Source organism: Melozone crissalis, unplaced genomic scaffold (genome assembly GCF_028551555.1).
Source record: "Melozone crissalis strain CALT ecotype California unplaced genomic scaffold, PUWL_Pcris_2 ptg000027l_1, whole genome shotgun sequence".
Lineage (NCBI taxonomy): Eukaryota > Metazoa > Chordata > Aves > Passeriformes > Passerellidae > Melozone > Melozone crissalis.
Window position 1 is genome coordinate 44,146,249 of NW_026535805.1, and position 27,708 is coordinate 44,173,956.

A 27,708-nucleotide genomic window follows, 5' to 3' on the forward strand; every position below is an offset into this window, starting at 1 on the left:
CTTTCTGTGTGCCCATGCAATGATTATAAACACTGAGCTGCCAAACTGGCTCAGCACACAGGTTGACAAATCCAGTCTTGTGCTTCCAGCAATAGCATTTCAAAAAAAGACTAAAAGATAGATAATAGAACTGGTCAGCTTGCACACTGGTACATTCTAGAATAAAAAATTACTCCTGAAGCCTGTTTAGTCATGAATGTATTATATCTAATGCACATGACTCAGTTCAGCTACAAGTTTTACAAAATTTTGCTTCATCTGTGATTAGATAAACATCTGCAGATGAAGTAGGAATTTAAACTTTTCAACATGCAACTTGTTTTTTTTCAGCAGGCTCCCATTTGAGTAAATGGAACAGAATTTATTAAATTGTTTTTGCAGAAATTGTAGCATGTAAGGGGTTTTAGTATTACAGATAATTTGGAGTAGTACGTAAACCCCAATCTTTTTAAAAGGTGTTCTTGCCCTAATAAGCATCTTTTAGCTGTTTAGATCTCTCCTAAACTTCACTTTGTGACAGATTACCTCAGTGGTCTTTGCCCTCCTTCCACCTGAAGTCTGTAAACTCTGCATCTGTTGGACTGTATATCATATACAGATTATCTGTGGTTTGTTTTGTCAAACACTGAAGGCACTGTCACCATTTCAATAAATGTTGCACATTAGTTTGAAATGACAAGAGTTTTTATGCAGCATTTAATTGTTTACAAGTTTCTCAAATTTCAAATACAATTTTCACTGGTTTGCTGTCATTCTCCTACTTTTATTTACAACTCACACTTAAAAAGACTTTGGAATATTCTGAGGTATTATTACCAATTTAACCACAATTTCTTTTTATTTTTAACAGCATGTTATGTGTATCTGCTTCATCCTTTCAGCATAAAAGCATTATTCCCTGGGTTCATGTTAGGTTGGGAGTTTATGTAAGACAATTGAGCAAACCAATACAAATAAAGCTTTGTCATTCCCAAACATGAGGTCAAAAAAGCAGCTTTTCTCAAGACTGCTAATACTGGATCAAAGAACAGAGCCAGCAGCAGTGGCTAAACAACTTTCCTTTGCTTCTTCAAGCTCTTTGGAGAGTAAGAGCTGCTGAGTTCATGCTCCTTATTGATCTTTGCTCCTTAGAAAGATCTACAGATGATTTTGGAAGTTTTAAAATTTCTAAAAGCTTCTATAGAAGACAGTGACAGAGTTAACAGGATCTGCCCACTGTCTCTTCCAGGGACTAGCCAGTAATTCAGTAGCATATTGAAGTATTAGGTTAGGTTTTTCAGAAAGTATTTCTTCACCTAATTAAAACAATTATCTTCAGAGTCCAAGAATGCTTGTCAGTGCAGAAGGAAAACAGAACACAGCTCTGTGCTGAAAAACACTAACAAGAGGCTGAGAATTCCTCTCAGTAATTAGTGTGCCTCTGTTTAATGCTTTGCTGTTTCAGCTGTTCAGATGTCTGTCTGCTGCTGTCAGGGAACACAGGATATCCCCATCTTTCTCATCAGCAAAACTCTGTAAGTGACATTATACCCAGATTTTTACCTTTTCAGTCTTGCCATTAGTGGGGTCGCTCTCCAAAATTAAGACATCAAAGTTGGCCTTTGTGGTTTCATGTACATTTGGCAACACAGAGAGTCTGGCTGGGATGGAGTAACTTCCTTCAGAGCATCCCAGGTTTGGGTGTGACTGAAGTGCTGGTAACACAGCAGTTCTGGTGATTGCTGTGCATGAGCAATGCATGGACAATGTCAGGGCCTTCTTTCTCCTGCTCTGCCCCCTGCCTCAGTGGGCAAAAAGCTTAGAGAGAGCAGAACCTGCACACCTGACACAGACTGGCCAGCAGGGATACTCCATGATATATCATGTCTGGAATAAAAGCTGAAGAGAGGGCTATTTTTTGGGCTGTGGGGGCTGTTGCTATTGGCCAGCCTATGGAAGGTCATGAGTTATTACCTTTGCTTTTTTCTTCCTCTTTCTTTCACATATTAAACTATCTTTATCTCAACCCATGAGTTTTTTCATTTTGTTCTTTCTGTTCTCCCACCCCACTGGGTTAAGGGATGAAGAGTGAGCAAAGAGCTATCTAGGGTCAACCCTCAGAGTCAGCTATTCCATTGCACTGGAAAATCATCCAAGACTAGCATTTATTAATCCTTTTTGACAACAGTTCATGTTGATATTTTACATATTACATGTCACAGTTCAGTACAGTTACATAAATTAATTGCAGATCAGAACACATACATATTAACTCTTGAAAGTCCTTAATATACAGGTATTTCACTAAGTCAGGAGCCAGCTCAAACCTCTTCATCTATTGCACAGTCAAAGTTCAGTGGCTTTAAGTCAAACTTTTCCTACCAAATGTAATAAATTAAAACCCTAAAGGGCTGCAAATAACATGCAAGTGCCCACTAATACATATAACAAGACATTAGGAAGAAGATCTTACGGACAGAGATGTGTAAACTGCCAGGAAAAAATGCAGTTCTTCAGAAGGGTGTGGACTCTCTGAAGTACTGTAAGAATATTACAGCACATTGTATCACTAAGGCAACAGGTGCTGGATCCATGGGAAACAGACTACTATGTTCAGGGAAGTTTGCAGGTGCAACAGATGTTCTCACCTCAGCTGCATCTGAATGCATCAGGCAAGGGCACTTGGTTAGCTCGGCACCAAGACAAGCTCTGTGAACAGAGAAAATCCACTCCATGTGTTCTGGAGTTTTCACTTGCCAAACAGTCTGCCTTATTATGGTACTGAAAAACAAGTGCTAGCATTCCTGATTAGAGTCATGCTGCAAAGGCAAATGTTCAACAGGTTCCTTAAGCAACTTGGCATGTTCCAATTTTGGGCTGAGTCCCTGCTATCCCAAAGTCAAATCACATTGCTCTTATGTAAGTCTGCCACACACACACTACATTTCAGACCAGCTTCTCTTATGACTTCATTTAGAATCCAAATTTGGCCAAGGCATTAGTAATCTGCAAGGGACTTGCAGTGAAAATAAGACCAGAAAATCTGGACTTTTCTATCTACTGCCATGTAGAAGAGCAGTATATTAAATCCATTCTTTTGAACTCTTCACATTCTTTGTAAACATATAGTAATTTCAAATATTGTGCACATAAGAGGGGAAAAAAACATTAGGTCTATTTACACATAAACTATTGGGCACATATTGTATTCATGTTTACTGTGTCACTGTGATGCAAACAAGTCAGGTAACATTGAAGTAGTTTTGCACCAGAAAGTCAGTACTGTACTTTCAGCAATGTACCTTCCCATCACTAGGCATAAGTAACATATCATACAAATGCAGGTGGGAACAAATGTTTGAAATGTTATCTGCAATCCCAGGACAATGCATCTTGAAAATGAAAGCTTGATTCTGCAGCAAATACTCCCTTTGGTAACATTCATATGCTGTTAGTTGTAACTCACTGCCTTGGTTGCAATACATTCTGCTGCTACACTTTGCCTTTTAATAGGAAGAGTTCTCTGCCTGTGTGCATGTGTGTGTGTATTATGTATGGATCTACACAAATTGAATTAAAATTTTAACTAAAATATATCGCGCTATTGCCAGGGAAGTATACAGACTGACATATCCAAATGGAAGAATTAGGTTAGCAGCTACAAATTCTGTGTGTATTTCTGTGGGATCTCAGTCTCTCAGAACTGGGGTGCAGGGTGAGCAAGACCCCCCCTGGGGGGCTCGGGAGTCCTGGAATGCTGCCAGAGATGTCTGGTGGCTGGACTTTGATCCCACATGGGAGATGACATCAGTATGAGGACGAGAAGATTTCACTGGGGTGAATGGTGAAGGGACAAGTTAATTGGAGTGTGAGATACAAGATTTAAGATCCCTGTACAGGGGAGTCTAAAGAAGCAAGATGGAGGGATTGGGGCGTGCCCTTCTCCTTCTTCTTCTTCCTCTAAGCCTCCATCTTCTGTGGTGGAGTTGGCACTCCAGGATTGGACCTTACTAGGAGAACACTAGTTAATAAGGATAGAGGGTATTGGAGAAAAATGATAAATATTGTATACGTAACTCCGGGTATAAAGATAGGTGACCGCCCCAGGGGCTTTCAGTGTGTGCCCATGGCTGACTGCTGAGCAGAACTCTGTCAGGCCAAGAGAAAATCTTTTAGATAAGCAATTAATAAACACCGAGACCGAGAACAAATCTGAAGCTTCCTCTCGTCCTTTCGAACCCGGGGGCCCAAAGCCATCTTTGAGCTTTTTCCCAGACCATCTAAACACCACAGAAATCCAACATATTTCCTCATAAGGAACTAAAGCTTTTTTTATCCTGGGATATTATTGGCAACATCAAACTGTGCAACCTTAAATCAGAGCTCAAAGACCAAAGTGGCTGACAACACAAGCTTTCAGCTGGCAGCATTTTCAGTCTGCAGTCTCTCGATCAGTTGTTCAGCCTATGAAAGAGAGAAAGCAATGCATTACAAAAATGAAGGCCCACATAACTCCACTGTGGGCCTTCATTTTACTGAAAATTCCATTTCAAAAACAGTGACACTAACAGAGAATTTACTTTTCACTTTTACAGATTAAGGGTACAGGAGAAACAGAATACAACAATTCCTTTCAACAACAGACTCAGTTTCCAACAAACACTCAGGAGGTGATCATGATGTGGAGGTCAGAAGAGGTTTGAGCACATGAACAGCAGATCTGTTAAAGCACTGTGTCTGCAGAGACCTCAGAAGACAGCAGTGCTTGGAGCAACCCAGTGGTGAGAGCTGGGATTCTCTGCGAGCCACTCCAGAACTGTGTGTTGCGACCTCTCACTGCACCACCAGCCACAAACTGCTGAGGGACAGAGGGCATTCAAGTGTGTGGCTCCTGTCACGAGTTACTACCTCATGGTTTGGTCACATCACCGCACCAACAGAGACTTTTGTCATCATACATGGCTATTTGCGCATCATGGGCAGGACTGGGGCAGCTGTGCTTTGTACACGTAACAGCAGCAGCTCACAGAGCCCTCAGGAAGGCTCAGCGCAGGAGGGAGTCTGCCAACAAGCAGGCCAGACTGGGCACGTGGAGGCCAACAGGGGCACTTCTGAAACTGATCAGTTTACTGTCAGCCTTTGCTTTTTTTGCCAGTCCTACTGAATTAATCTTTTAACTCGATGTAGTGCTTGAGGCTTTATTAAAATCTCCAAAGGAACTATATTAAGGTGAAAAGCTCAAGTTTTTTAAATGCAGATGATAAAAATGCAATCAGATACTTCAGGTAGGAGCAACTCAACAGAGTTCAGTAATTACTGCAGTTAATTTAAAAATAAAGCTACATAAAGTATGCAGCAAATGAAAATTATATTATCTGAATCCTGTTTTGCATTCTTAAACAAGTATCACATTCAGGACACTGTAATGTGAAAAAAAAAACCAAACCAGAACCACCACCAACCCAACAACATTTTCCAACCTGACAGCAGGGCAAAATACCCAAGTGCAGCCATACTGGATAACCAGACTTAAGCGGTAAAACTACACAGCTATATGTACTTCAGGGACAAGTATTTCTGAGATGCTCAATAACACAGCAGACACATCTGCTTCTTTTGAGCTAGGAGTGAACTCCAGCAAGGTGCCACTGTAAAGAAGCTGTGTTTCTTCTCTTTAAGTAAGAAGCTGTCTATATTCTTTAGATGAGACAGACCTTTTTTAGCAGCTTTGATGTGGGGATGTGCAATGACTCTAGGGTGCTACAGTTACCTTGCAAGGACAGGTGCTTTGCTGCATCAAAGCAATGAGAGTGAGGTTTAGGTCTCTAGAGAGAGATTTTCTAAGTGCTTTAGTCAGTGTCAGTTCAGTCTCATTGCTAATCGCTACTGACATAAATCAGTACCAACAATGTTTTTGTAAAGCAGGCACTAGGCTTAGTCTAAAAATGACAAGATGAGAAAAACCACATGAAGTAATAAATGCAGTCATTAGGTGGATTTGTTTTCACCTACATGGGATTAACCAGGTTATATTCAAAACAATCCATCACATTTGAATATAGCCCTTTATATTAAAACCCAAATATTTACAAAGTGTCCACAGAAGCACATCACAGAGCCTCAGCCTCGGGCAAGATCCAGAACCATTGTACTGCTTGCTGTTAGTTATTAGCATTCCCCTGTTGTCATCTTATTGCAAAAGTTCCGTAGCTCCTTGGTGATTTCTCATGGAAAGCTCCTCACAGCGCTGCCTCCTTCACAGCACAGCCAACAAACTCCAGCTCCCTTCTTGACCAGCTAACCCAGTCTTCTATAGCACTCCTCACTGGACACAGCTGTGGCTTCTTAAGGGCAGCCTGTTCCTAATCTTTAGTGATTGGCACAGCTGCAACTCCTCAGGGGTGAGATTACCTTCTGCACTATCTTTATTTTCTTACATTCTATCCCCCTCCACTCCATTCCTTAATGTTTATAAGCATAAACATCAAGTTTTTAACCTTTATATTTTCTCAGTTAATACAAAATGTACATAACCGAGAATTAAAGCAAGCACAAAAATGATTGGTCAGAGAATTTTTGGACACAGTTAAAAGGTTAGAAAGACATGGCTCCCAACTGAAAACCTGTGGCAAAGCTCACCTGCCTTACACTTACCGTGATAAACCAGTAGGAATTGAGTCTGTAGTAGATCCTGGATAAGAAGCCCAGCTGGCTGGCTGGGGCCAGGACGTGCAGATGCAAGTGGGCTATGGAGCAGAACGGTGGCCAGTGAAAACCCATTCTTCAGAAAAGGAGAAGAAGCACAAGACAGTGTGGTGGTGTTAATTCAGGAAGAAGTTAATTCAGGAGCAAATTCATTGCAGTTATTTACCTGCAATTCATTGCAGGTTATTTACCATAATCCACAGGACTAACAACTCATTGCGTTTTTGATGTACATAGAAGCAGGAACAAAAACATGCCCTTTCATTATACCACAAAACACTCTTCAAAATTCATTCATCTTCTCCTTCACATCTCTGTATGTAAGACACATTTTTAAAAGAAGGAGTTAAACGAAAAAGTATCTTAAATGTATCCTACTTAGTTTTCAGCTGGAAAGCCAACTATCAATATTCATCATGAAGAGCCAGCTGCCTTTTTCTCTACAGGGCTCAAATTATGTTACAGTTTATTTCAGCTATCAAGGGCCTTAAACTGAAGGGTCCAGCACCAAAATCCAGAGAATTCTGGTATGACTGAAACACAATATCATATCCTGCTTCAATAGCCAAAGTTTACCTCTCTTCTGGCATCTAGGATTTACAGCATATTTGCAGCACATAATGAAAGAGCAGCCTCTTTGGTAAGTTGTTTGAAGTGCCCTCCCAACACTCCAAGATGTGTTCAAGAAAGAATCTCAGAGCTGGAACCAAATTTGTGCCAGAACTTCATCAGAAAAAAAAGTTTCTATTCAGGGCCAGCAGATTTTAATTGAGAATTCATGCAGTAAGTGAAAGGTAGACCTGACTTCTTCCATAAATCACTGTACAGGTTCTGCCACCATCTCTAAAGTAACATCCTGAAAAGTAATATACACAAACAATAGAAAGATGGAAGGTTTTTATTACATACCTTACATCATTCAAGTCACTAAAATTATTCTTCTGGAGAACAGCTTTTCCCACTTCCATCATTCTCTTCACTATTAAAACACAAATAAATTTCATTTTAAAAAGATATTCTTCAGAATATTAACTTCAAGAGACTAACCTACATTGAGATCACAGACATGGGTTTTTCAAAACATAAACACTGTAAGTACTCCTAGTCAAAGAAAAGACAATCAAGAGAGTGTGTGCTATGATTTACTTGAAAACTGCCACTGATACCAACTTCCCCACCTGCAATGTTTTCCAGTGGGATATTATTATAAGGACTTTGGCCAAAGCCAGGCTATCGCCACACCCTTATTAAAAAAACCCAACAAGTACTGATTGGTCAGAATGATGACTTTACACTAATTCCAGTGTTGTATCTCTGCACAGCTGCAGGACTTTGATCTCCAGAACCTGTAAAGCCTGGAGTACATTTTAGAGACAGTACATAAATTTGAACTAAATTGTCAGTATTTCTTATTACTAGCACACAGTTTCATTATCACTGAACAATGTAGTAACCCCAATTAAAAAAAAAATCAAAGCAGAGGTTAGAGGAATTGCTTTGAAGCCAAACACATACAGAAGTTTTTTTCTCTGGAGAAAACCACCCTGTGTTTACAAGAGAAATACAGCAATGCAAGCTTTGCAAAATGCAATTTAAATTATTGTCTTGCATCACCTGTGGTGATGCATTCCCTAAGGTGGAATTTCTTCATGGCTGCAATTTCTTCTGTTACTCAACACACTTAGCTAGCCATATCTTGTGAAACAAATTCCAGGACAATGTCCTCTTAAGAGAAAAAAAAAAACAAAATAAGCCTAGCAACATTAAATAATGGCTTCAACATTTCAGAATTTTGTTTTTTCAATTTTTTCTTAAAGCTAATTGAAACACCATCTCCCTTTTTCATCTGTCATTCCCTTTTTTCCTGACAAATAATGCAGCACTTATCTGAAAGTATAACCCAAACCCCAAATTCAACCCCACCAAAATCTCTGACCTCCTTATCTGTGTTTGTAAAATACAGAATACACATCATAAAATTCTTCTGTAAGCTTTTAGAATTCCATATGCAGATCTAAGAAAATGCAATGAAGCAGCACATAATTGCTTTAAAAACAAAGCTGTACTTCCAACAAAGTGCAGAAGCATCTACACTCCATGCAAACTGCAAAGTTTTTCCAGAACTGCACAAAAAAAGTGCTATTCTAGACCAGCCCATAGAAGTTCCCAGAAAGTCCCTATCTACACTCACTCACATCAGCTATTTCCTCGTTGACAAATGGTGTCCAAAGTTGTAATTTACTTGACAACCCCCTGTTTCAGGCTGTGAAAAACGATTTTCCTTGAGGCTAAGCACACACTTTCAGCCTTACCTAGAGGTATGTGCTCTGTCTTCAGTGTTTTGCAGTTTCCCATGTGCTTCACGGGCACCACCAGGTAGTGGTGGGGGGCACCAGGTTTTATATCTCTAAAGCAAACAAGGTCTTCATCCTAGAAAAGGATGCAAACGTTTCAAAATGGATTAGGACGAGGATACTGGCACAGAGTAGGTAACAATGTCTACATCCCCCATATGGATGTATGATGATATGGATATCAAATGTCATATTTGACGCGACCAGCAAGGAAAGCTGAGGGTATTTCGGAGGCAGCCTCCAGGCACGGAGCGCGTCCGCTGCTGACCTTCGGCAGTCAGCCTTCCTCGGCGCCAGCTTTCAGGCTGCCGGCTGCTGGGCCAGCACTTGCGCTGCTCCCCTGCGAGGTGCTGGGCCAGCGCCTTTAATTTAAGGTGCTTTCCGTGCCAGCGATGTTTCCCCACTCTGCCCACGCCGGCGCCGAGGGCCCTCAGAGCCGCCGCGCCCCCGCCGAGCCCCAGCCGCGATCCCAGGGCCGGCCCGTGAGGGAGCGGGGAAGGAGGGCGGGGAAGGAGGTGCCTCACGCACCTCGCAGGGGAGCAGCGCCGTGCCCGGCTCCTCTCGGCGGGCGATCCTGCAGAACACGCACTTCCCATCGTAGCCATCGCCGCCGCCATTCCCGGTTTCGCTCCCCTCAGCGGCGGCGGCGGCACCCGCGGCCTCAGGCCCGGCCATGGCCGCGCTCCCGGTGCCGGTCCCGGTGCCGGCCCCTCCCGCTGCCGGTGCCGGCGCTCCGCCCGCCGAAGGAGGAGCGCCCGGGCCCGGGAGCCTCGCTGGCACCGCCCGGCTCCGCCCGCCGGACGCACGCCGAGCGGAACTGGGGCTGTCCGTTAGGTTGTCACGGGAAAACGAAACCAAACAACCAACCAACTAACCAAAAAAAAAAAAAGGAATAAAACCATGTGAATGCACTCTTAAAATTTCGAATTGCCGCAGGGGATAAAAAAAATCAAGCACGCAGTAAAGAGGGCGGAAAAAAGGATAATAAGTGCTTATGACGCTGGATCTTTCTCGTTCCTCACCAGAAAGTTATGTCCAGCAATTCATTCGTCAGTACAAACCAAGAAAAATTTAGACATTTTGCCCCTATAGTTCAAGTTACTTGGATTTTTATATGTGCACATATAAATTAAATGGATATTTAATATCCAAATAATCTTAAAACACCATTTCAGCACTGTTGCAGTTTGCTTGGAGTCACTAATAGAATTCCAGAGATTTTTCCAAATGAGTCTACATTTTTTCTTTGACACTCCCAGCAGTGAGGGCTAAAATCTGATGTTAGTTCCAACTGCATAAGCTGACAGCCCTGAAATTGCTGCCTGTGCATGACAGCTATGCTAATTGACAGCCAAAGATATTTCATAAAATCACAGAATGGTTTGGGTTGGAAAGGATCTTGAAGATCATCTCGGTCCAACAACACCTTCCACTAGACCAGGGTGCTCAAGGCTCCATCCAGCCTGGCCTTGAACACTTCCTGGAATGGGGCATCCACAGCTTCTCTGGGCAATCCATTCCAGTGCCTCACCACCCTCCTCCTGTCAACTACTTCTGAAGCTAATAAAGGGTAACTGGTAGTTAGCCTTCAAGTTCCAAAAATGTTTTCTTAATAGTTTGTATTTTTAAATAATTTGCACTGTTCATTAGACTAGAGCTGCAGAATCACCGACCCTGCAACTTAAATGTATTCTTCATGCAGCTCAAAAGGCACAAAGTGCTTGTCCTGCAGGTGGAAAGAGTGTTTTAAAAGGTAATGAGATTAAAAACTAAGACTGAGATTTTCAAAAATGCCTTTTTTTTTTTTTTAAAGCAAGCTGTGCCAGTACAAACAGGACATGGTTGGCTATTCTACCTGAAGCAGCTCACTTGCCAGATGTGCCAACCTGCAGAGTGCTAGGCAGTCCCTTTGCAATGACCTCACCTGCTCCTTTTCGCTGTTACAAACAGGCAAATCAAGTCTTTAGGGTTTACGAATGAGGATTGTTCTAAAGGTAACTAGACTTTCCTTTGCTCTAAAGCTAACCTTTGTGCAAAACATCCAACACAAAACCTGCACTTAAACCAGCACCAAATAAAATATCTGCAATTACCTGGGTACTGACAAGCCTGATTTGTGAGTCTGTGTTTGAACACGGTCTTGTATCAAAAATCTGTACCCAAGTACCACTGAAGGAACACATATTTCATGTTGCAAGAACAATATCCTGTTCTCTCTGAGGGAAAAATTACTAGCGACCATAATTTTCCAGTTACTTTAGGAAAGTTGTTACTGCCATTTCATTCAGAGCAGGGCTCATGGATAGCACACTTGCTCAGTTTCACATGTAATTGTGGTTTGTTTTCGTTTAATGCCACTGCTCTATACAATGAAAACCAATAAAACCCAAGAACCAGGTACTTCTAAGACATCTTTGCTTTGCTTGGCTGGATATAAAAATATATGTGAACACTTTGGAAATATGAAAAGGTGCATACAAAAATTATGCACATGGGACTTTTGAATTCTGGGAACAGGTTGGTCAAAAAGATAAGGGGATACATGTCATTCACTGCAGCTGAGAGCAGCAGCAGGAACTACCAGGTAAACTGCTGTTTACTAGCATTTCTTAGCCCTTTGTCAGTGTCTGTCTCAGGGTGAATTCAAAACACAGCTCTCTTTAAGGACACAACATACTACACACAAAAAAACCCCAAGCCCCAAATCCAACCCCACCAAAATCTCCAACCTCCTTATCTGTTTTTGTAAAATACAGTATAGCTGAAATCCTCTTTTTTATGAGGTGGCACAGGTATTTGTCAGCATAACCTGTAACTTAAGCTGCATCCTTTCATCTTTAAAACAGTCTAAAGTTTGTGAATAAAAGAGAAAGCATCTGTAACAAGTTTCTGAATGCATAAATTCCTTTATTGAAAATATTGTGATAGCACTGCATTACATATATTCAATATTCATAGTTTCAAGGGTCACAGAATTCTGATTGAACAACACTGTTTTGAATATAGACCACAGCATTTAAATATGCTTTGACAAGGATAATATAATGGAGTAAGTTGTAGGTAGCAAGAGTGAAATGTATGCAAAATGTTGAACTTGGTTTCATTTTGTTTGTTGTGGGGATTTTTTGTTGGGTGTTTGTTTGGTTGGGTTTTTTGAAACTATTAAGTGGCCTTCTGCCACCATTTAAAAGAACAGTGTGGTAGATATTCTGGGTATCTTCAAAGCATTATGCTGTTAACAACTTCCAAAATATTTTAAAGCATTACCAGTAAGAACTTTATTTATGGCTGTAGTGGACCACAAAGAAAGGAAGTGTGAAAAGCTCATGTGCAGCGTGTTACAGGCTTACTGTGTATAGCATTGTTTTATTAGACTGTGAAACTTCTGTGCAAGATAAGATTTAGAAATGCTTTTGAAGGAAAAGCAATTGGCTTTTTTTTTATTATTATTTAATCTAGTCAAAAAGGAAAGAGCAGTAACTAAATTGAGTTGTATTACTCAGTTAGTAACATTCCAACATTAGATTGTACTGCTTTAATGCACACTACTGTCTCTAAAACCTGCCTTTCTCAGGGCAATGAACACTCAAGTCTAAGGGCAGGACAGCATCCTAATATTAGTTAGGCCTGGATTGTGTAAACGAAACCACAGCTTAATGGCAATGCTGAATTCCCTAGCAAACAGTGAAGACTGCCAGTCCTCTCTCACACTCTCTCCATTCACCAGATGTTTTATAATTTGTAATATATTTTATTCGTAAAATAAATTTTACAAATTTTGTAATATAGAGTCTTTTCAGCTTTGGTGGGGGGGGGGGGGGGGGAGGTATCTGATAATTTCGTTAAAAACAAACAAGAATAATTAGTTGACTGTCAAATCCTAAACCAGACTGCTGCTTGAAGTATTCTTTTAAAGGAAATTATATGCGTAATTATTAGGAAAACAAGTTTTACACTAATGTGACCTGGTCTGTTAGGAAAAGAACTTTCTTCTCTAAATCTCAATTGTATTTTGTCCTTAAAAAATTCTTCAGTTTGTAGAGAAATGCTCATAAAAGCATAGTGGGTGGCTTATTTTGAACCATTTTGTGGTGATACAGAAAAATAGTTCTCTTAGAAATCTCCTTCATAATCAGTCAAATAACACTGAGGCAGGTGCTCAGAGCATGCTATCCCAATTCTGTGGACTGCAGCTGAACTGATAAAGTCTACACCAGAGGGCACTTGCCCAGTGTCTCCATACACTGCCAAAACAGTTATCTATTAACAGGAATGTGACGGCAGAGTTAAGAAGAAGCACTATCCACCTTCTCCCTCATTTCAGGAAAAGAAAATGAAACAGAATTATGCACTCAAGTGTTTCTGCCAGGAAAACAAACCCTCTAATTAGGGTATAATGAAAACCTAATATCATTTACAAAATAAAAATATAAAAATTAACTTCAGAAATCAAATAAATTGATTCAGAATAAATGCCAATGCATAAGAAACCCACCTCAACAGTAATTATCAAAATGAGATTTGAAACATTGAACAAAAAAACTCATAGCTAATACATTTACAAAAAAAATCTACTATACAGTAACAATAAATAAAATAATTTTAAAAAAACATGTTCCCTTAAGTGCTGTGTACACCTATTTCTGATTCTTTTCCATGGCAAACATTATACTGTAGATTTTGGTAAAGTAACCTTTTATTTTTGGTCAGCATTTGCATGTTGAACATAAATACACAAGGAATGTACTAGACAGTTAAAGTTCTTCCACAGGATCTTTTTCACAGTTACATAAGAAGTTCTCAACTTATACATCATGAACATTTTCATAAGCATTGCATCTTCAATGGAAGAGTGCTGAAGAGGAAGTAAAAAACACTTCAGAGTGATCTCTCACTGTTCTGTCTCTTACTGCCTCTCAAAACCAATTCTTTCATTCTTGAGTTGTTTGGTTGGATTTTTTGCGTAGTCATGCTCTGGTACAAACTTGAGGAAAAAGCGTGTAACATTGTGAGGCAGCCTGCACCTTCTGGATAGCTTTAAGTGCCTAATGGATCCAGTCCTTAAGGCAGTCAGTGTTTCACTCAAATGTCCATACTTCTACATCTTGTATTATGAAATCTTCTTTCTTAGTTAAGATGTCATTATTGAAGGTGCTGCAGGAGTTGCTTCGCCCGTGATACAAATCTGCATCTAACCATAAACCAAAGCGGCCACTAAAGGGAAATACAGAACAGATTTGGTGTTAGATGGAAGAGTAAAAGCACTGGAAGCTGTATAAACAATCAAAGAAGCGATACAGAGGAATCTAGGTGACTCTGAGGCCAAATGTGAAGAGCTCAGTACTGGCAAAGCACTCTCCAAGAAGCTCATGGTGCTGTTCCCTTGCTTTTGTTTGCAGCAGTGAGTGGGGCAGCGCGCAGGACCCTGTGAGTGCCCACAGCCCTGGGCCACCCAGCTGCTCGCGCTGCCAGCTGTGGCTACACCAGGGCACAGACTTTGGGGGTCCCTTTTCTGGCTGCTTGGATGTGGGCAGACCTTGGGGTTCCTTCCCTAGCTGCATGGATGTGGGCAGAGCATCTCCTGGTTATCCACTCCCGATGCAAACCATGCCCAGCTGTGCCATAGTGTAAGCTCCAAGTAAGCTTTAGTTGGTTGTACAGTCTTAGCCCTTGATTTTATACCTACTGACCTTTGAAACTCATGAACTGATTATGCCCTGTCTGTATCCTTGCTATGTGCATCAACAGAAAAACAACAGCTTAGTAAGGACTGCTTGATAAACCCTAGAAACTGATGGCAAAATTGCCATTAGGGATTATCTTCCAGTGACAAACTGCTTCAGCAATGAGTGATGTATCTACCCAAAACATTTGCTTTTTTTCCTGGATAAAAACAACCGCAACTCTGCAACAAACCCTACTTGCCTAACATCAGTCACTCTAAGCAAACAAAATTGCTTTCAGTCTGTAACTGAAATTAGATTGCTGAGGTATCTCTGCTAAACAGCTTACTAAAATTAAGTTCAGCCACTTTACTGCAAAGTTTTTCTTGCACCTACCACTGTCCCTATTTCCATTTAAAATTAAAAAAAAAAAAGTTGGCAATATGATTTGAAAACCAAACACACACTCACCCTCCACCTCCAAGCTCCAGAGAGGTAGTGTCTCCATTGATGAAGTAAGTGTTTTCTCCACTCCATTTAAATACCTGAGAGGGGAAAAAACATGAACATATTTGGACTGAGGATTCTTGCAATCTCAAACTACTGGGTACCTACTCTTAGCAGCTAAGAGGTATGGTCATCTTTTATCTTTTTCTTGAAAGAGGAAAAGGTAAGGTAGAAAGTAAAAGATCAATATATATTTAAAACTATGAACAAAGCATCCTAATCCTTATTTTAAATGCTGCTTCCCTCTCTAAATCGAGCGGTACCCTGTTAAAAAGGAACAATGTGTTCAATATGGGAAAAGTGTATAAGCTAAGAGCATCAAGGGGTATTTCAGTAGCACTCTTATATCTCTTTTTTGTGGTCACTGTGATCTTAATGACATTATATCCTGTTCTTGATATCATTGCCTTCTAAGGTGAGTCTTTGACACTCTGAGTCCTTCCTGCTTACCCCTTCAACTCATTTAAAACTCTCTCCTCACACTTACAGACATGTCTGTCCTCTCTGCAGATAATTACAGACAATTTTGCTTGAAGTATTGCATTGAAGCAATGAATGATTAACTTCATTCATCAACATCTGGCACCTCTTCTACACTAAAAATCTCATACATGTTTCTGAAGTGGAACCCAAAAATCTTGTTTCAGAAAGTGGACACACTCACCTTGAAATGTGGACTGAAAGTGTAGAGGAATGTTTCACCAGTGCCATAGTAATGGTCACTAAACCTGAAGGGATGAGTAGCATACGCTCCAAATATCTGTCAGAATAAAATGATTACACGACTTTAAGGGAAAGTGCAGAATTCAAGAGAAAAACCCCCAAAGATGTCAAAATGCTTTCTAATAACAACTAAGCTGATTTTCATGTTAGAAGAACCAACTAGTGAAGCGCGTCAGATGTGCAAGTATTCCTCCACATCTTCTGTATCCTGCAAGTTAAAAGCCAGATGACAGCCATGGCAGCAGCATCGCTGACTAGCAGCTACTAAAATGAGACCTCCAGAGAGGCATTGCTTGTGACAGCTCCTTAACTGAGATACCTAAGAAAGGTATTTCCGAAGTCACAACTGCACGCACTGCAACGCTAAAACTTTTATTAGTGCTGAAGTACTTTCCTCTGGTAACTCTAGTTTAGGCAGTAGGAATATAAAGAATACACCGATGTCTCATTTAGGTATGACACGACTTCACAGTATGACTAGCATTTCATACCGATCACTTTACAAAGTGCTGCCCTTTCTGCCCCACCCCTGAAGAAGCGCTCCTGACCTGGTTGTCCATATCCTTGATGACGAGGAGAACGGGGCTGTCGAGAGCGGCCGATTTGCGGTACAGAGTCTTGAGGCTGGTGCCGTGCTCCAGCGTGCTGTACGCCAGGCGCCACGGGTAGCCCTGCACCCGCGCGGGCAGGCGCCGGGCCAGCTGGGCAGGGGCAGGCAATGAGGGAAATGGTTACACAAGCAGCACAGTCAGTGCCCCAGCCTCTTCCTCGCACTCAACAGAGGCAGCACAACATCTCAGAAGGAAACCTGAGGGCTTTCAGCCATACCTGCTCTATGTGCATGTTCTCCAGAAGAGCGCTGTGATGCTTTAGGATAGGCAAGGTATCGTCATCTTCTTCTTCTTCATAGTAACTGCAAACGCTCTTTCGTCGTTTGGCTTCTTCTACAGTAATGATCTGTGGCAAGAGAACAAGTGTCCAACCTAAAGCACAGCTCTTACACCATCAATCCTCTGTTGAAGCCAATTCATCTAAAACTTACTCCTCAGCTGTCACACTGTTTGGAGAAAAAACACCATATGGGATAATTTTATCAAGCACAGGTACCCTTAAGCAAATGGGGAAAATCTTCAGCTGGGGCTCAGTGCCACCATGGCACATAGCAAGCAACAGCAAAAGCTCTGAAATGGAGCTGACGAGAAAGAGAAGGGGAAGCAACAAGGTCTAGCTACAAAACAAACAGGAAACCTTAAACTGTCTTTTCCTTCCGTGAGTGTATCACCACAGTGGTCTTATCTGGGAGCAGGAATTTCAGGATGCAGCTGCAGAGCCCACTGTGCTCTGCTATGCACCTCGCTGCCAATAAGGCTTCCAAATGGCTTTCGTGTTACACACAGATCAAGTTTTGCATAATTCCTCCACGCCTTCACGATCACTGCTGGAACTTGCAGAAGCTGTCAACAGTCAAGAAAACTGGGAAGAGATGCCTGGAGGTCCTACACACACCTGGCCCTCAGGCGAGAAAGCAAATGCAATAGACTGACTCCAGGTGTGGACTGAACCACACATCAAAGCACACAAGTTTTGCATGAGGACCAGGGCTGGTGAGGAGCTCTCACAGCCCTAATACCCTCAGTCATACCGGGCATCCCCAGTGGGATGAGAGCTACACATCTGCTGCAAGCACTCATGTCCAGTCCATGCTGTCCCACAGATGCCTGGAGCTGAGCAGGGCACATGGGCTCTGGCACTCCAGTGCAGGGTCAGGAAAAGAGAGGAAGGCAGATCACAAGGCAAAATCCAGCCTGCAGAACAAACACTGCTATGTGTCCCTGCACACCTGAGCAGTTACAGGTATTCCTGCCCATGACAGCAAGAGCTCTACAGCTTCATCCTGACCCTCTAGTCTCTCCTTCTGAGACTGCAGATAATCCTGTGCCAGGAAATTTTTCATATGGTCAATTTCAGGAAAGGTTTGCACTGCAAAATTAGGATAATTAAAAAAAAAGAAAAGAAGAAAAAAAAAACAAACCAAAAATCTGCCCACAACAAACTGCTCAGAAAAAACAATCTTTCTACTTGTATCATTGTTCTTTTTTTTTCACCTTCAGACTGGTTTGCCTTCGCTCTGCATCTCCCAGAACATGACTGTATATTTTTTAATTAACACCTTTTAGACATTAAATCAAAAATACACAACTTTCCTTTTGAGGACTTTCTTTTAGGAATAGTCTCCCCCCACTCCAGGAATGGGGGAAAAGTACCAGACAACAGCAAATCAACCAAGATGTATCTGTAGCAAAATACAACTCAAGTCACTTAGGGAACCAGAGAAAATCTATTAACAATTGTAAATTGCAAACTGGGTCCAGAGACAGACAAGCCCCCCTATTCTCTGCATACACATTTATTCAGTCTCTGAACTGAATATGTGAATGAAGTTCAGTCAACAACTGCAGAAAGAGGCATCTGCAAGATCAGGTATTTACAGACCACACAAAGGCAGAAATGGATGAAAAGAAGTTTCCACTACAGAAACTGGATCTACAAAAGTATTTCAAAGATTTTATGGGGCTGAGAAAGGAAGCCACCTGAGGTGGAAATGCCCCTCACCTGAGTACAGAGCACGTTTATTACCAGGACAGAAATTCCATCATCAGATCCACACTTCAAATGGGAAATAATTCAACATACCTCTACAAAAGGTTCCTCCTGGTCTGGTCTGGCACAGTAAACAATTCGAATATTCAAAGGCATTTGTCTCTGTTTCATCATCTAGCAGTTTATTTTCAGTACCCACTATTCTATCCTTGTTCTAGTGGCAAGAGTTCTCAGCCCCAAGAGTGACAGACAGCTACTGGCCATGGCATGCTGTGATAAAACTGCTTATATACTGCTCTACAATTAGAGTTTCTGTTTCCCCGCAAGGGAGAGTGAAACTTTCACTCTCATCATTTCGCAGTCATCATGCCCAAATTTGGACTTCATTCAATAGAGATTTCCTGGCAAACCTACTTTAAATTGGTGAAGCTGGAATATATTACAAATAAAAAGACACACCTTTAAAAGCAGTTTCCAGCTTTTCTTCCTTTCAATAAATATCTAAAAAGAACAATGAGAGACAAGCTCCCAGTGTGGCCAGATCTCTCCTACATCTGTCTTTAGATCACTGACTCTCCTTCACCGTGGTTTTATGAAAATGGCATGCAAATAACTGAACAGTAAAATCCAGAGGAATGTATGACTGCACTCAGCTCTAAGCAAAACAAGGAAGACAGGTTTTTTATATTTCAGCTCAAAAAGCACTAACATTGAGAAGCTACAAAACTGTAAAAATATTAGTTCCTTGGGAATAGAGGTTGCTACATTTAAAATGACAGGTCCCACTTCCAAGCTCCATTTTTCAACAGAACATACTGTGAAGATCAAAATGCTCAAACAAACAAAAAAGAGGGTATTAGAATTTAAAGAAAACAAGTTTATGTCTAGGATGAATCATCAGATAACTTATTTAATCACCATCGAGATATTTCTCACTTTGGAATGTATGTGTCTGTTTCATTTATCCCATATTCTTAGCACAGAAAGTGTTTGAGCATTGAGAAATATGACTTTTAAAACTGTGTGCAAGCTTATTTCCCTTAGAAACTAGGCTTTGTATGCAGAAGGAGAAGATAACAAGCATAGGCATGCCAAGTGGTTAAAACAGATTGCAGAAGACCACACATGAAAAAGCCAAAGTCCAATGATAAATTTATCCCACTTACACCCAATATTCAAACAGAACTGCTGTGTGCACCCTAGAAGCAAAGGTCTGGCCTATCACCACACACCAATCCATTTCAACCAGCACGCAGGAGCCTGGGTTGATGTTTCGATGCATTATACATTTTGAAGAATTTATTTGTAGCACATAAATACATTAGGAAATACATTAGGAATTTAGCAATGCTGACCACATATGCCTGTACAGCTTTGCAAAAGACTAATATCACATGGTCAGAATATTTGCACAACTTCTGCTGGTTGCACACCAGAGAGCTCCCAGTTGTTTACCTGCTCTTTCTAGGGAGAGAGGAAATGAAGACTGAAGGAATATGAATACATTTGTGAGACAGATAGAAGCCTTAAGGAAACACCATAAAATCCTCAAAACAACTGCTGAGATTCTTAGCAGAGGATGCACACTTGATACGCACACGCTTCAGGCAAAGGCAGAAGGCACTCACCTCCCAGCTTTTAGTAGTGGGCTCACTAAAGAAGTTGTCAATCATGTCAAGCTCCTCCTTTTCCACCACAACAAAACCTTGCTCTTTGGCATCTTTCCCATATATTTCTGGTGACCACTGAACAAAAAACGTGTACAAGTGATCCACCCTGTGAAGAGGAGACAACCATTGTTTAGTAGTCCATGAACCCAACACTGTCACGTAGCACAGAGGTTTTGCCCAATGCCAAAGCAGGGACAACTACACAAACAGGATATCCATGTACCTCCACCCTCCCATACCACACAAGGCAACAGCTCCCTCCACCTGGCAGCCTGAACCACTTCAAGGTTTCTCTGCTTGTATTTTCCTCCTCCCTTTGCTATATGCAAAGCCAAAGAATCATGGTAAAGCAATATGGTTTGTCCAGTCCCACACAATTCATATTAAGAAGTCAAATTGATTATTAGGTCATAGTCATTAAAGTTAATTCTGTAAAACATTCAGTTTACCCATTTAGTTAGAGTTCCAGCAATGAAACCAGCAATGAGATCACCAGAGAAGTCTACACTGCAGTTTTAGCTGCCCTTTAAAAGTTATAGAGGCTAGCCACAAAACAATCTTCATTCTTTTAGCATTATGAAAATAAGCTGTTACTGACAGCTTTGCTAATGATATAGTACCAGCAGCACATGCTCTTCCATAAATGTAGTCAGCTCTCAGCCACTGTTTTTAAAAAGATATTCCTTGACAACTTCCATAACAAACCACAAAACAATTTCTGAAGAAGGAATTTATGTATTAAGTTAAAATGACCACGTGCAATTTCAAACAGGAATACAACAGTGCATCCACTATACAAGAAGCTAAATTGCCAACAAAAAAATCAGACCCACAGCAAAGAGGGCAGATGGAAAGATAGCGCTTATAACATCAGATCTTCCTTCAGCTTTTCACTAGGAAGTTACATCCAGCAACTCTTAGATGAACAGAAAACAGGAAAAACCTTTTAGAAATAGACATTTCCCCCCCATCACCATATTTCAAGTAACTTGGATTTATATGTATGCATAAATAATCTTAAAATACCCTTTCAACACTGTTACAATTTGTTAGGGTCACTAGTATAATTCCAGACTTTTTCAAATAAGTCTACAAAAAGAATAAAGAATTTACTTTGCTTCATCATGGAAATAATGAAAAAGGAAAAAAAATAGCATTGCTCACAGAGGTTTTGGAAAAAGCAGTCTGATTAGCTCTTTGCTAATTAATTTGAGCTTTAATTGAAAGAGACAACTGACTTGAGCACTGTGTATTTTATATGCAGTAGTCCTACCCTGGAAAGCCAGCTACTTAATTCCTACAAATCCCTAAGAAAGGACAATAAAAGTAGTGGTTTCTGCTGTCTGGGTAAGATCAGTTTGAAAGCACATTTATGCAGGTGGATGAAGGAGAGCAGCACATTCATATCTCAGAATCACAGAATGTATTTATGTTTTAAGCCATCTCTGGAAATCATCTAGGCCAGCTCCTGCTTATAGCAGAGCTAACTTCCAATTTAGAGGAGGTTGCAAATTCTTGTCTATTTGAGTTGGAAAATCTCCAACAATGATTCTACAAGTTCTCCATGTCTTCTGGGTTTTTTTTTCTTTTATCTCATCACCATTTTCTCTGAAGCATGCAGCACATGATCTGAGAAGAGTATGGCGCCATCCAACATTTTCTGTTTCTTGTCCCCTCCCCTCCATTTTTTAACCAAGTGCCTAAAAGGAAGAGGGGATTAATGACTACATAAATTGTTTGGCTGTACTTTCTTACTTGAGTCAGCAAGAAGCGAAGCCTTTGTTACTGCAAGGACATACCACTGACATGTTGAGCTTGCTCTCAACTTTCCCAACTCCTTTTCAGCAGAGCTACTCCCCAGGCTGCCTTTCCCCACCTACTGCTGCAGCAACTGCTCCATCCCAGGTGCACAACTTCTCCATTTGCCTTTTCTGAACTTCCTGACATTTCTGTCAGCCTGTTGTGTTGAGGCCTCTCTGAATAGCAGCCCTGCCCTCCAATTACGAGCACTCCCCAAATTTTGTGTCATTCCCTAAAATCACAGAGGTGTGTTCTGTCTCAACATCCATGTCACCACTGAAGACATTAAGCAGTATCAGTCCCCAAGAATACCACTTGTACCTCATTGCCACTCAGACCAACTACCTTTGAGCCCAATGGTCCAGACCACCTGTAACCTGCCTGTCCAGGTCATATCTTTCCACTTTGGCTACAAGGATACTATGGAAGATTGTGTTGAAAGCCTTAGTAACGTGATGGTATCAAGATTGTGTTGAAAGCCTTAGTAATGTGAGGGTATCAATCCCTTGCTCTCTCCTTGCTCAAGGAGCTAGCAATCTCAAACAGAAAAGTTATTTGTTCAGTAGAAAAGCAATTTGCCCTTGGTAAATATACATGACAGCTGATCCTGATCACTTCTTTCCCTCTGTGTGCTTGGAAATAGTGTCTGTAAGGACTTCCTTCCCAGGGACTGAGATGAAGCTGACTGCCCTGTGCTCCCACAGATACTTCCTTGATTTTTCTGACAATGGTTGCAGCATTTGTCTTTCCAATTATTAAGGAACACTCCCCCTCAACACAACCTTTCAAAAGATGATAGAAAGCAGCTTTGTAATAACACCAACCAACTTCCTCAATATACTCAGAACGTTTCCTGTCAGGCCCCATGGACTTGTATATGCTCAGTTTATTTAAGTAGTACATAACTAAGTTTTCCTCTGCAATGGACAGTTGATAAATCCAGACAGTCCAGATTTAAAAAGCAGCAGCATAAAATAGAAATAGGTGATTACAGAGGTGATGTCATTCTGAAAAGGGATGCTCTGCTAATAAAATCCTAACATTATGCTACAGTGGTATTTCCAAGCCACCAAATGTAAAACACTTGATCCAGTTTTAAAATTGAAAAGCCACTTCTTGAGGAACTTTCTTACAGTCAACTAGAGAGCTGTGAGAAAATTTATCCTAGAACTCAATAGCTGTTTTGGTGATCACATGCTTATGCGTGTATCATGCACTAAAAGAGACATCAATAAAACAAAGTACTTAGAAAGAGACTACTATAGAAACCTGAAGTTAGTAACTCCAAAAAGAAAATATTCAAAAGGCTCTAAGTCCAGCCACTGCTCCTGATCCAGGGAAAGACATTAATCCAGAAGTATTCTACAACTTTGTTATAAATGTGCTTGACTAAATGATGATTCTTCCCAAATCTTGAGCACTGAGTTTTGTAAGCCCTCATATGCTTTTATGAGCTTATAGAGACTTCTATGAGTCCTCATTATAAGACATTAAACTATAGATATAAACAGGTTTTCATAAATTTCCTCTGTACAGTTTGATATCTTATTATCAGGAGTCTAGCAGTATTCTCCTTATAAAAGGCTAATTTAAAAGGATTCTGCATCTCGCAAAAAAGTGGATGCTCTCTCAGCAGCACGATCCCAGTACAGTGTCTTTTATATCAACTTCAGTGCAAATTATACATTCATAAAACAAACATGTTTGCAGAATTTACACTGGAAAATTAAACAGATTTATTTCTTGAATGAGGAACTAGTCAATGCTATTACTTACAAGCAAAGAAATTCTGCATTACTATCTGTGTCTCTGTGCAAGACATTTTCTTGTAAAAGGTCTTCAGGAAATGTGTGACCTAATTACTGAGCTACTGCTACTCAAAATTCACTAGGGTAGGAAACCACACACGACTTAAATATAAATCCACATAGTAAGAGCACACACAGACTTACCCTCCAATACTGTAAGCTGTACCCATTGCAAAACTTCCCAGCAAAACAGTCAATCTCTATTTGTGTTCCAAAAGCATGGGTGCCCCTCTGCTCAGCTGAACCTGGCCAGAAGCTGCCCTAGGCTGAGTAATCTGTATCTAAGGCAACTCAAGATGGCCAGCATCCCCTCTGCATGCTGAGGTGAGCCCTGCTGTGACCAAGCAGGCAGCACAAAGCAGAGCTGCAGTCACTGATTAACTCAGCCACAGCGTGCTGGCCATGGGCCGACGTGTGCCGGGACACACTCGGTGCCTGGGAAGCCACGCATGGAGAGAGAGCACCTACAGCAAATGAGACAGAAGATTTAGTGCCTTTATAAAGAATAACAGCCTAAAAGTCTTCTCTCTGTATTCATAAAGTTTCCAGAGGGTTCCAACAAAAAAATAAATATAAAAATACTGGGCCCAGAAAGTAGCTGGAGCTGGCACATGGAAGAGCAGCTCTGCTGGGAGCTGTGGCTGTGGGACCAGGCTGAAGTTGGAGCCATTTTCACAACTGATGACAGAAGCTGCTTTAACAGCAAACACTAGGACCATGGAAAAAATGTAACTAAAAGCAAATCAGAGGAAGATTTAACTTACACTAAATATAGGCATACAGACCAATTTTTTCACAATTGCACTCCAAATTTGGACATTTTTTTAAATTTTGCCTTTTTTTTTTTTTTTTTAAATTACTACAAAACATTAAGATGCTGCACAAGCTATTGTGACGAGACTGGAGAAAGTGTTTTATTTATGGCTGCCTTGTGGCCAACAAGATGAGTGTTATTCTTGATATTTTCACACGTGAACATAAACTGCATTTCAAGTAGTTTTAGACTTAGTTCACTATCTCCTATTTTGTCCATAATACATGTCCATAATACGTGGCAAAGCTATCCCAAACAACCTACTGTTCATGGCACTCCCAAGATGCAACACTTAGGTTTATATTCTACACAATACTGATTCAAGAATATTCCCAGAAGGTAGGAAGTGTTGCGTTTTGCTTTGGGAAGGCATCCAAGAGCTTGGAGAAAACACCATCTTGTTCCAGAGGCACAGACATGCCTGGCATTAACACAAAGGTGTGGGTCTCACAATTAATTTCTGCTCCAAGTTCTACTTGATCTGTCATGCAATTCTGGGGTGTTAAAACAGGCATGAATAGCGCTAAAAAGACTCAAACTTACAACCCACCATTCAGCACTACTTTTGATCAAGATCCAAACGGCAGCCCTGACATCAAAGATCTGGTATGTCAGCCAGCATGGCCAGGTGCTGCTGCAGCAGCTCACTGCAGAAGTTACTTTTTTCTCATTATAAAAACTGAAGTACAAACCAGTTGTCAACACTTCAGTTTATAAATGGATTAGGTCTGCTCACCATTCAGAAAGTTTCTGCTCATAAAAGGACAAGCAGGAAAGCTGTTTTCCAAGTCTGTGGTTAGAAGCTTGACAGATTTACCTGTTACACACAGCAGTGATTACAGATGATTTCAGGCAGCTCAGCAGCTTTATTCACTGTTAGCTGCACTATCCCCAAAGCACTAACTGACCTTGTGTTGTATTACAGCATCACTCCAACTCATCACTCCAGCTCCCTGAAGTATTTACTCAAACTTCAACACAGAATTTTCTGAACCCACCCTTTTGCAATCCCTGAGAAGCCAAGGACTGGGATCCACAGATAGCAAGCACATCAAAAGCCATACAGCTACTCTCCCAAGGACCACATTCCAGCTGGATTAAACTCTCCCTCTCCTCCAGGAAGAGTTCCAAGACAGCAACTTCCACACTACTACAGACAATCAAAACACTCCTCTTCCAACCACAAAAAATATAAACACTTAAATCAACACACATGATACACATTTGGAATTAAAATTATTAAGTAAAAATTATTTTGAAAAAATTGACTGCATCTGAAAGAGACATCTCTGAGACAGATCACAAGTTCAGATTCCTCCTTCCTGGCTTCTAATTTACCAGAATCACTGATTTTGGTTCAACAGACCAGAGAATTGCTCTAGTTGCCTTCTGTCAACAAAAGAATCACATTTGATTCTTCACAGCCTGTGAAAATTCTTGGGTGATTTATGTCGAAGATCATAGATCTCCACTTCTCTAGTTTGTTGGTTTGTTTTTTCTAGAGTACTATTTATGCATTAATACATACCTATAGGAAAACATTTGTGTTCCTCAATTTTACTGCAAAGGGACTATTTTTAATGGGACAAAAGACAGAAATCCTCACACCTATTTGGTTAGGAGTGACTCCCTTTTCCCACATGATTCCCTTTGCTCATGTGAAATACTTATTTTTTTTTAGCAGTGACACCTCAGTAGATTCCACAGATTCCACGCCTCTCCAGCCACTGCTCCCTTTCCCCCATTTCCTAGACTACAGCAGAAACCCTGATCATCTCCCAGTTCTTTTCATATGTTAGCTGCACATATATCCTGCTTTCCATCTTCCAGTGGCACCTGAGGCCTTTTTCATTCCCACTGAGAGGCATATTAGATCATATTAGCAAGAAACATTGCTTTATGCCACTGGCATGCAATGAAATGACGGCACCCTTCGGCATCCTTGCTCCATTTCACAACTTGGACCATCTAGGTAATGTAAGATTCAGCTCTAGAAAGCACTTCACATTTAAAAAGTAACAGACAGACATTTCTGTGCTGACAGGAGTGCAGCTTACCTTTCCCGAGGAACAGCAAACCAGTACTCAGGTTGCTTTATCTTTTTACTGTACTGCTGAGACATGGTTGTGCTCTGAGACACAAAGGACTTTCTCATGGGCTTGCCTACTTTAATGCACAGAAACATTGGAGGAGTCTTGCTCTTCTCCTCTTTTGAAGGAAGCATATCTGAAGAAGACACAAAACAAACAGTCTGCTGACATGAAAGTACAAACGCTGCAGCTGATAAAACACTGACAAAGATTAACAATCTTGTGCAAAGGAACACTCAGAGGCACCATACACAGAATTACACCTGACTTCAACAGCATGGTTGGTTTAGTAAAACCACATTCATTTTAAACTGAGGCCATTTATTCCCATTTTGTCACAGCCTGTCTCCCCCTCAGCTGTACAGCTGTTACAGAACAGCCCTGTAAAGAAATGGGTAAGATGACCAGGCTGAGTGCTGCCTGCAACACAAGGCAGGCAAAGGGGACATATCAGGGTCCAGAAAACCTATCCAGGCTGAAGGGCAATCCTGCATGCACACACGCACGCACGCACGCACACAAAAAGCTCAATCAGTTTCTCAACTCTGTCGGTCACACAGCCATACCAGCACCTTTTATCTGCACAAGACAAGGCCAAGCCTAGAAGCAGTTCAGGCTCCTTAAATTGCTAGTGTAACAAAAAAAAAAAACTTGCTTAATTAAGTACAGCTTCAGTCACACTGAAGCTGCCTTCTTTGTTTTAGCAGTACACATACAGCCAAATACCACCAGCAGAAACCCTTATGAAAAAAAAGAAAAAATCCTTTTAAGACCAACTATTCTTAAAATAGAGACTTCCACTTTATTCATCCCCCACCACCTGATCTGACTCAAGGGTATGTCCACTGGTTCACTGAATTAAAAAGAGAGGGGCATCAACGCTCCAGGACAGACTGCTGCTCAGAGGCACTGGGCTGCCATAGAAGTGGTTAATATGTGTGCACATGCTCTGAACAGAGATTGCATTCTGGTATCTGCTCTCCTGGAACAGCCT

The 27,708-nt window shown here is 41.0% G+C and overlaps 2 protein-coding genes across 4 annotated transcripts in view; both read right to left on the reverse strand.

Moving 5' to 3' along the window:
* Positions 1–4,288: 4,288 nt before the first annotated feature.
* Positions 4,289–9,714, reverse strand: HINT3 (histidine triad nucleotide binding protein 3). Its single transcript, XM_054280089.1, has 5 exons — positions 9,567–9,714; positions 8,997–9,114; positions 7,594–7,663; positions 6,634–6,760; positions 4,289–4,443 (listed from the first exon to the last, which is right to left on the reverse strand). Exons 1-5 carry the CDS (start codon positions 9,711–9,713, stop codon positions 4,396–4,398), a joined length of 510 nt encoding a protein of 169 aa, XP_054136064.1. The 5' UTR covers position 9,714; the 3' UTR covers positions 4,289–4,395.
* A 3,134-nt stretch (positions 9,715–12,848) lies between these two features.
* Positions 12,849–27,708, reverse strand: part of NCOA7 (nuclear receptor coactivator 7) — a 77,388-nt gene continuing 62,528 nt past the window's right edge. For 2 of the 3 annotated variants that reach the window (XM_054280085.1, XM_054280084.1), the window contains exons 10-16: positions 26,682–26,850; positions 20,161–20,308; positions 16,760–16,888; positions 16,480–16,632; positions 15,873–15,968; positions 15,173–15,246; positions 12,849–14,252 (exon numbers count right to left, since the gene is read on the reverse strand). In XM_054280085.1, the coding sequence (XP_054136060.1) occupies positions 14,117–14,252; positions 15,173–15,246; positions 15,873–15,968; positions 16,480–16,632; positions 16,760–16,888; positions 20,161–20,308; positions 26,682–26,850 (905 nt within the window). In that variant the 3' untranslated portion in view covers positions 12,849–14,116. The other variant, XM_054280087.1, reaches the window with a different exon arrangement.

What these genes read in the sequence shown, in the direction of transcription:
- HINT3 (XM_054280089.1), bottom strand. Translation starts at nt 9,713, where the DNA reads ATGGCCGGGCCTGAGGCCGCGGGTGCCGCCGCCGCCGCTGAGGGGAGC. An exon ending in AGTGACTTGAATGATGTAAG is followed by an intron (nt 6,761 to 7,593) that starts GTATGTAATAAA and finishes CCTTTTCTGAAG; the next exon opens with AATGGGTTTTCACTGGCCAC. An exon ending in ATTCCTACTGGTTTATCACG is followed by an intron (nt 4,444 to 6,633) that starts GTAAGTGTAAGG and finishes TCTCTTTCATAG; the next exon opens with GCTGAACAACTGATCGAGAG.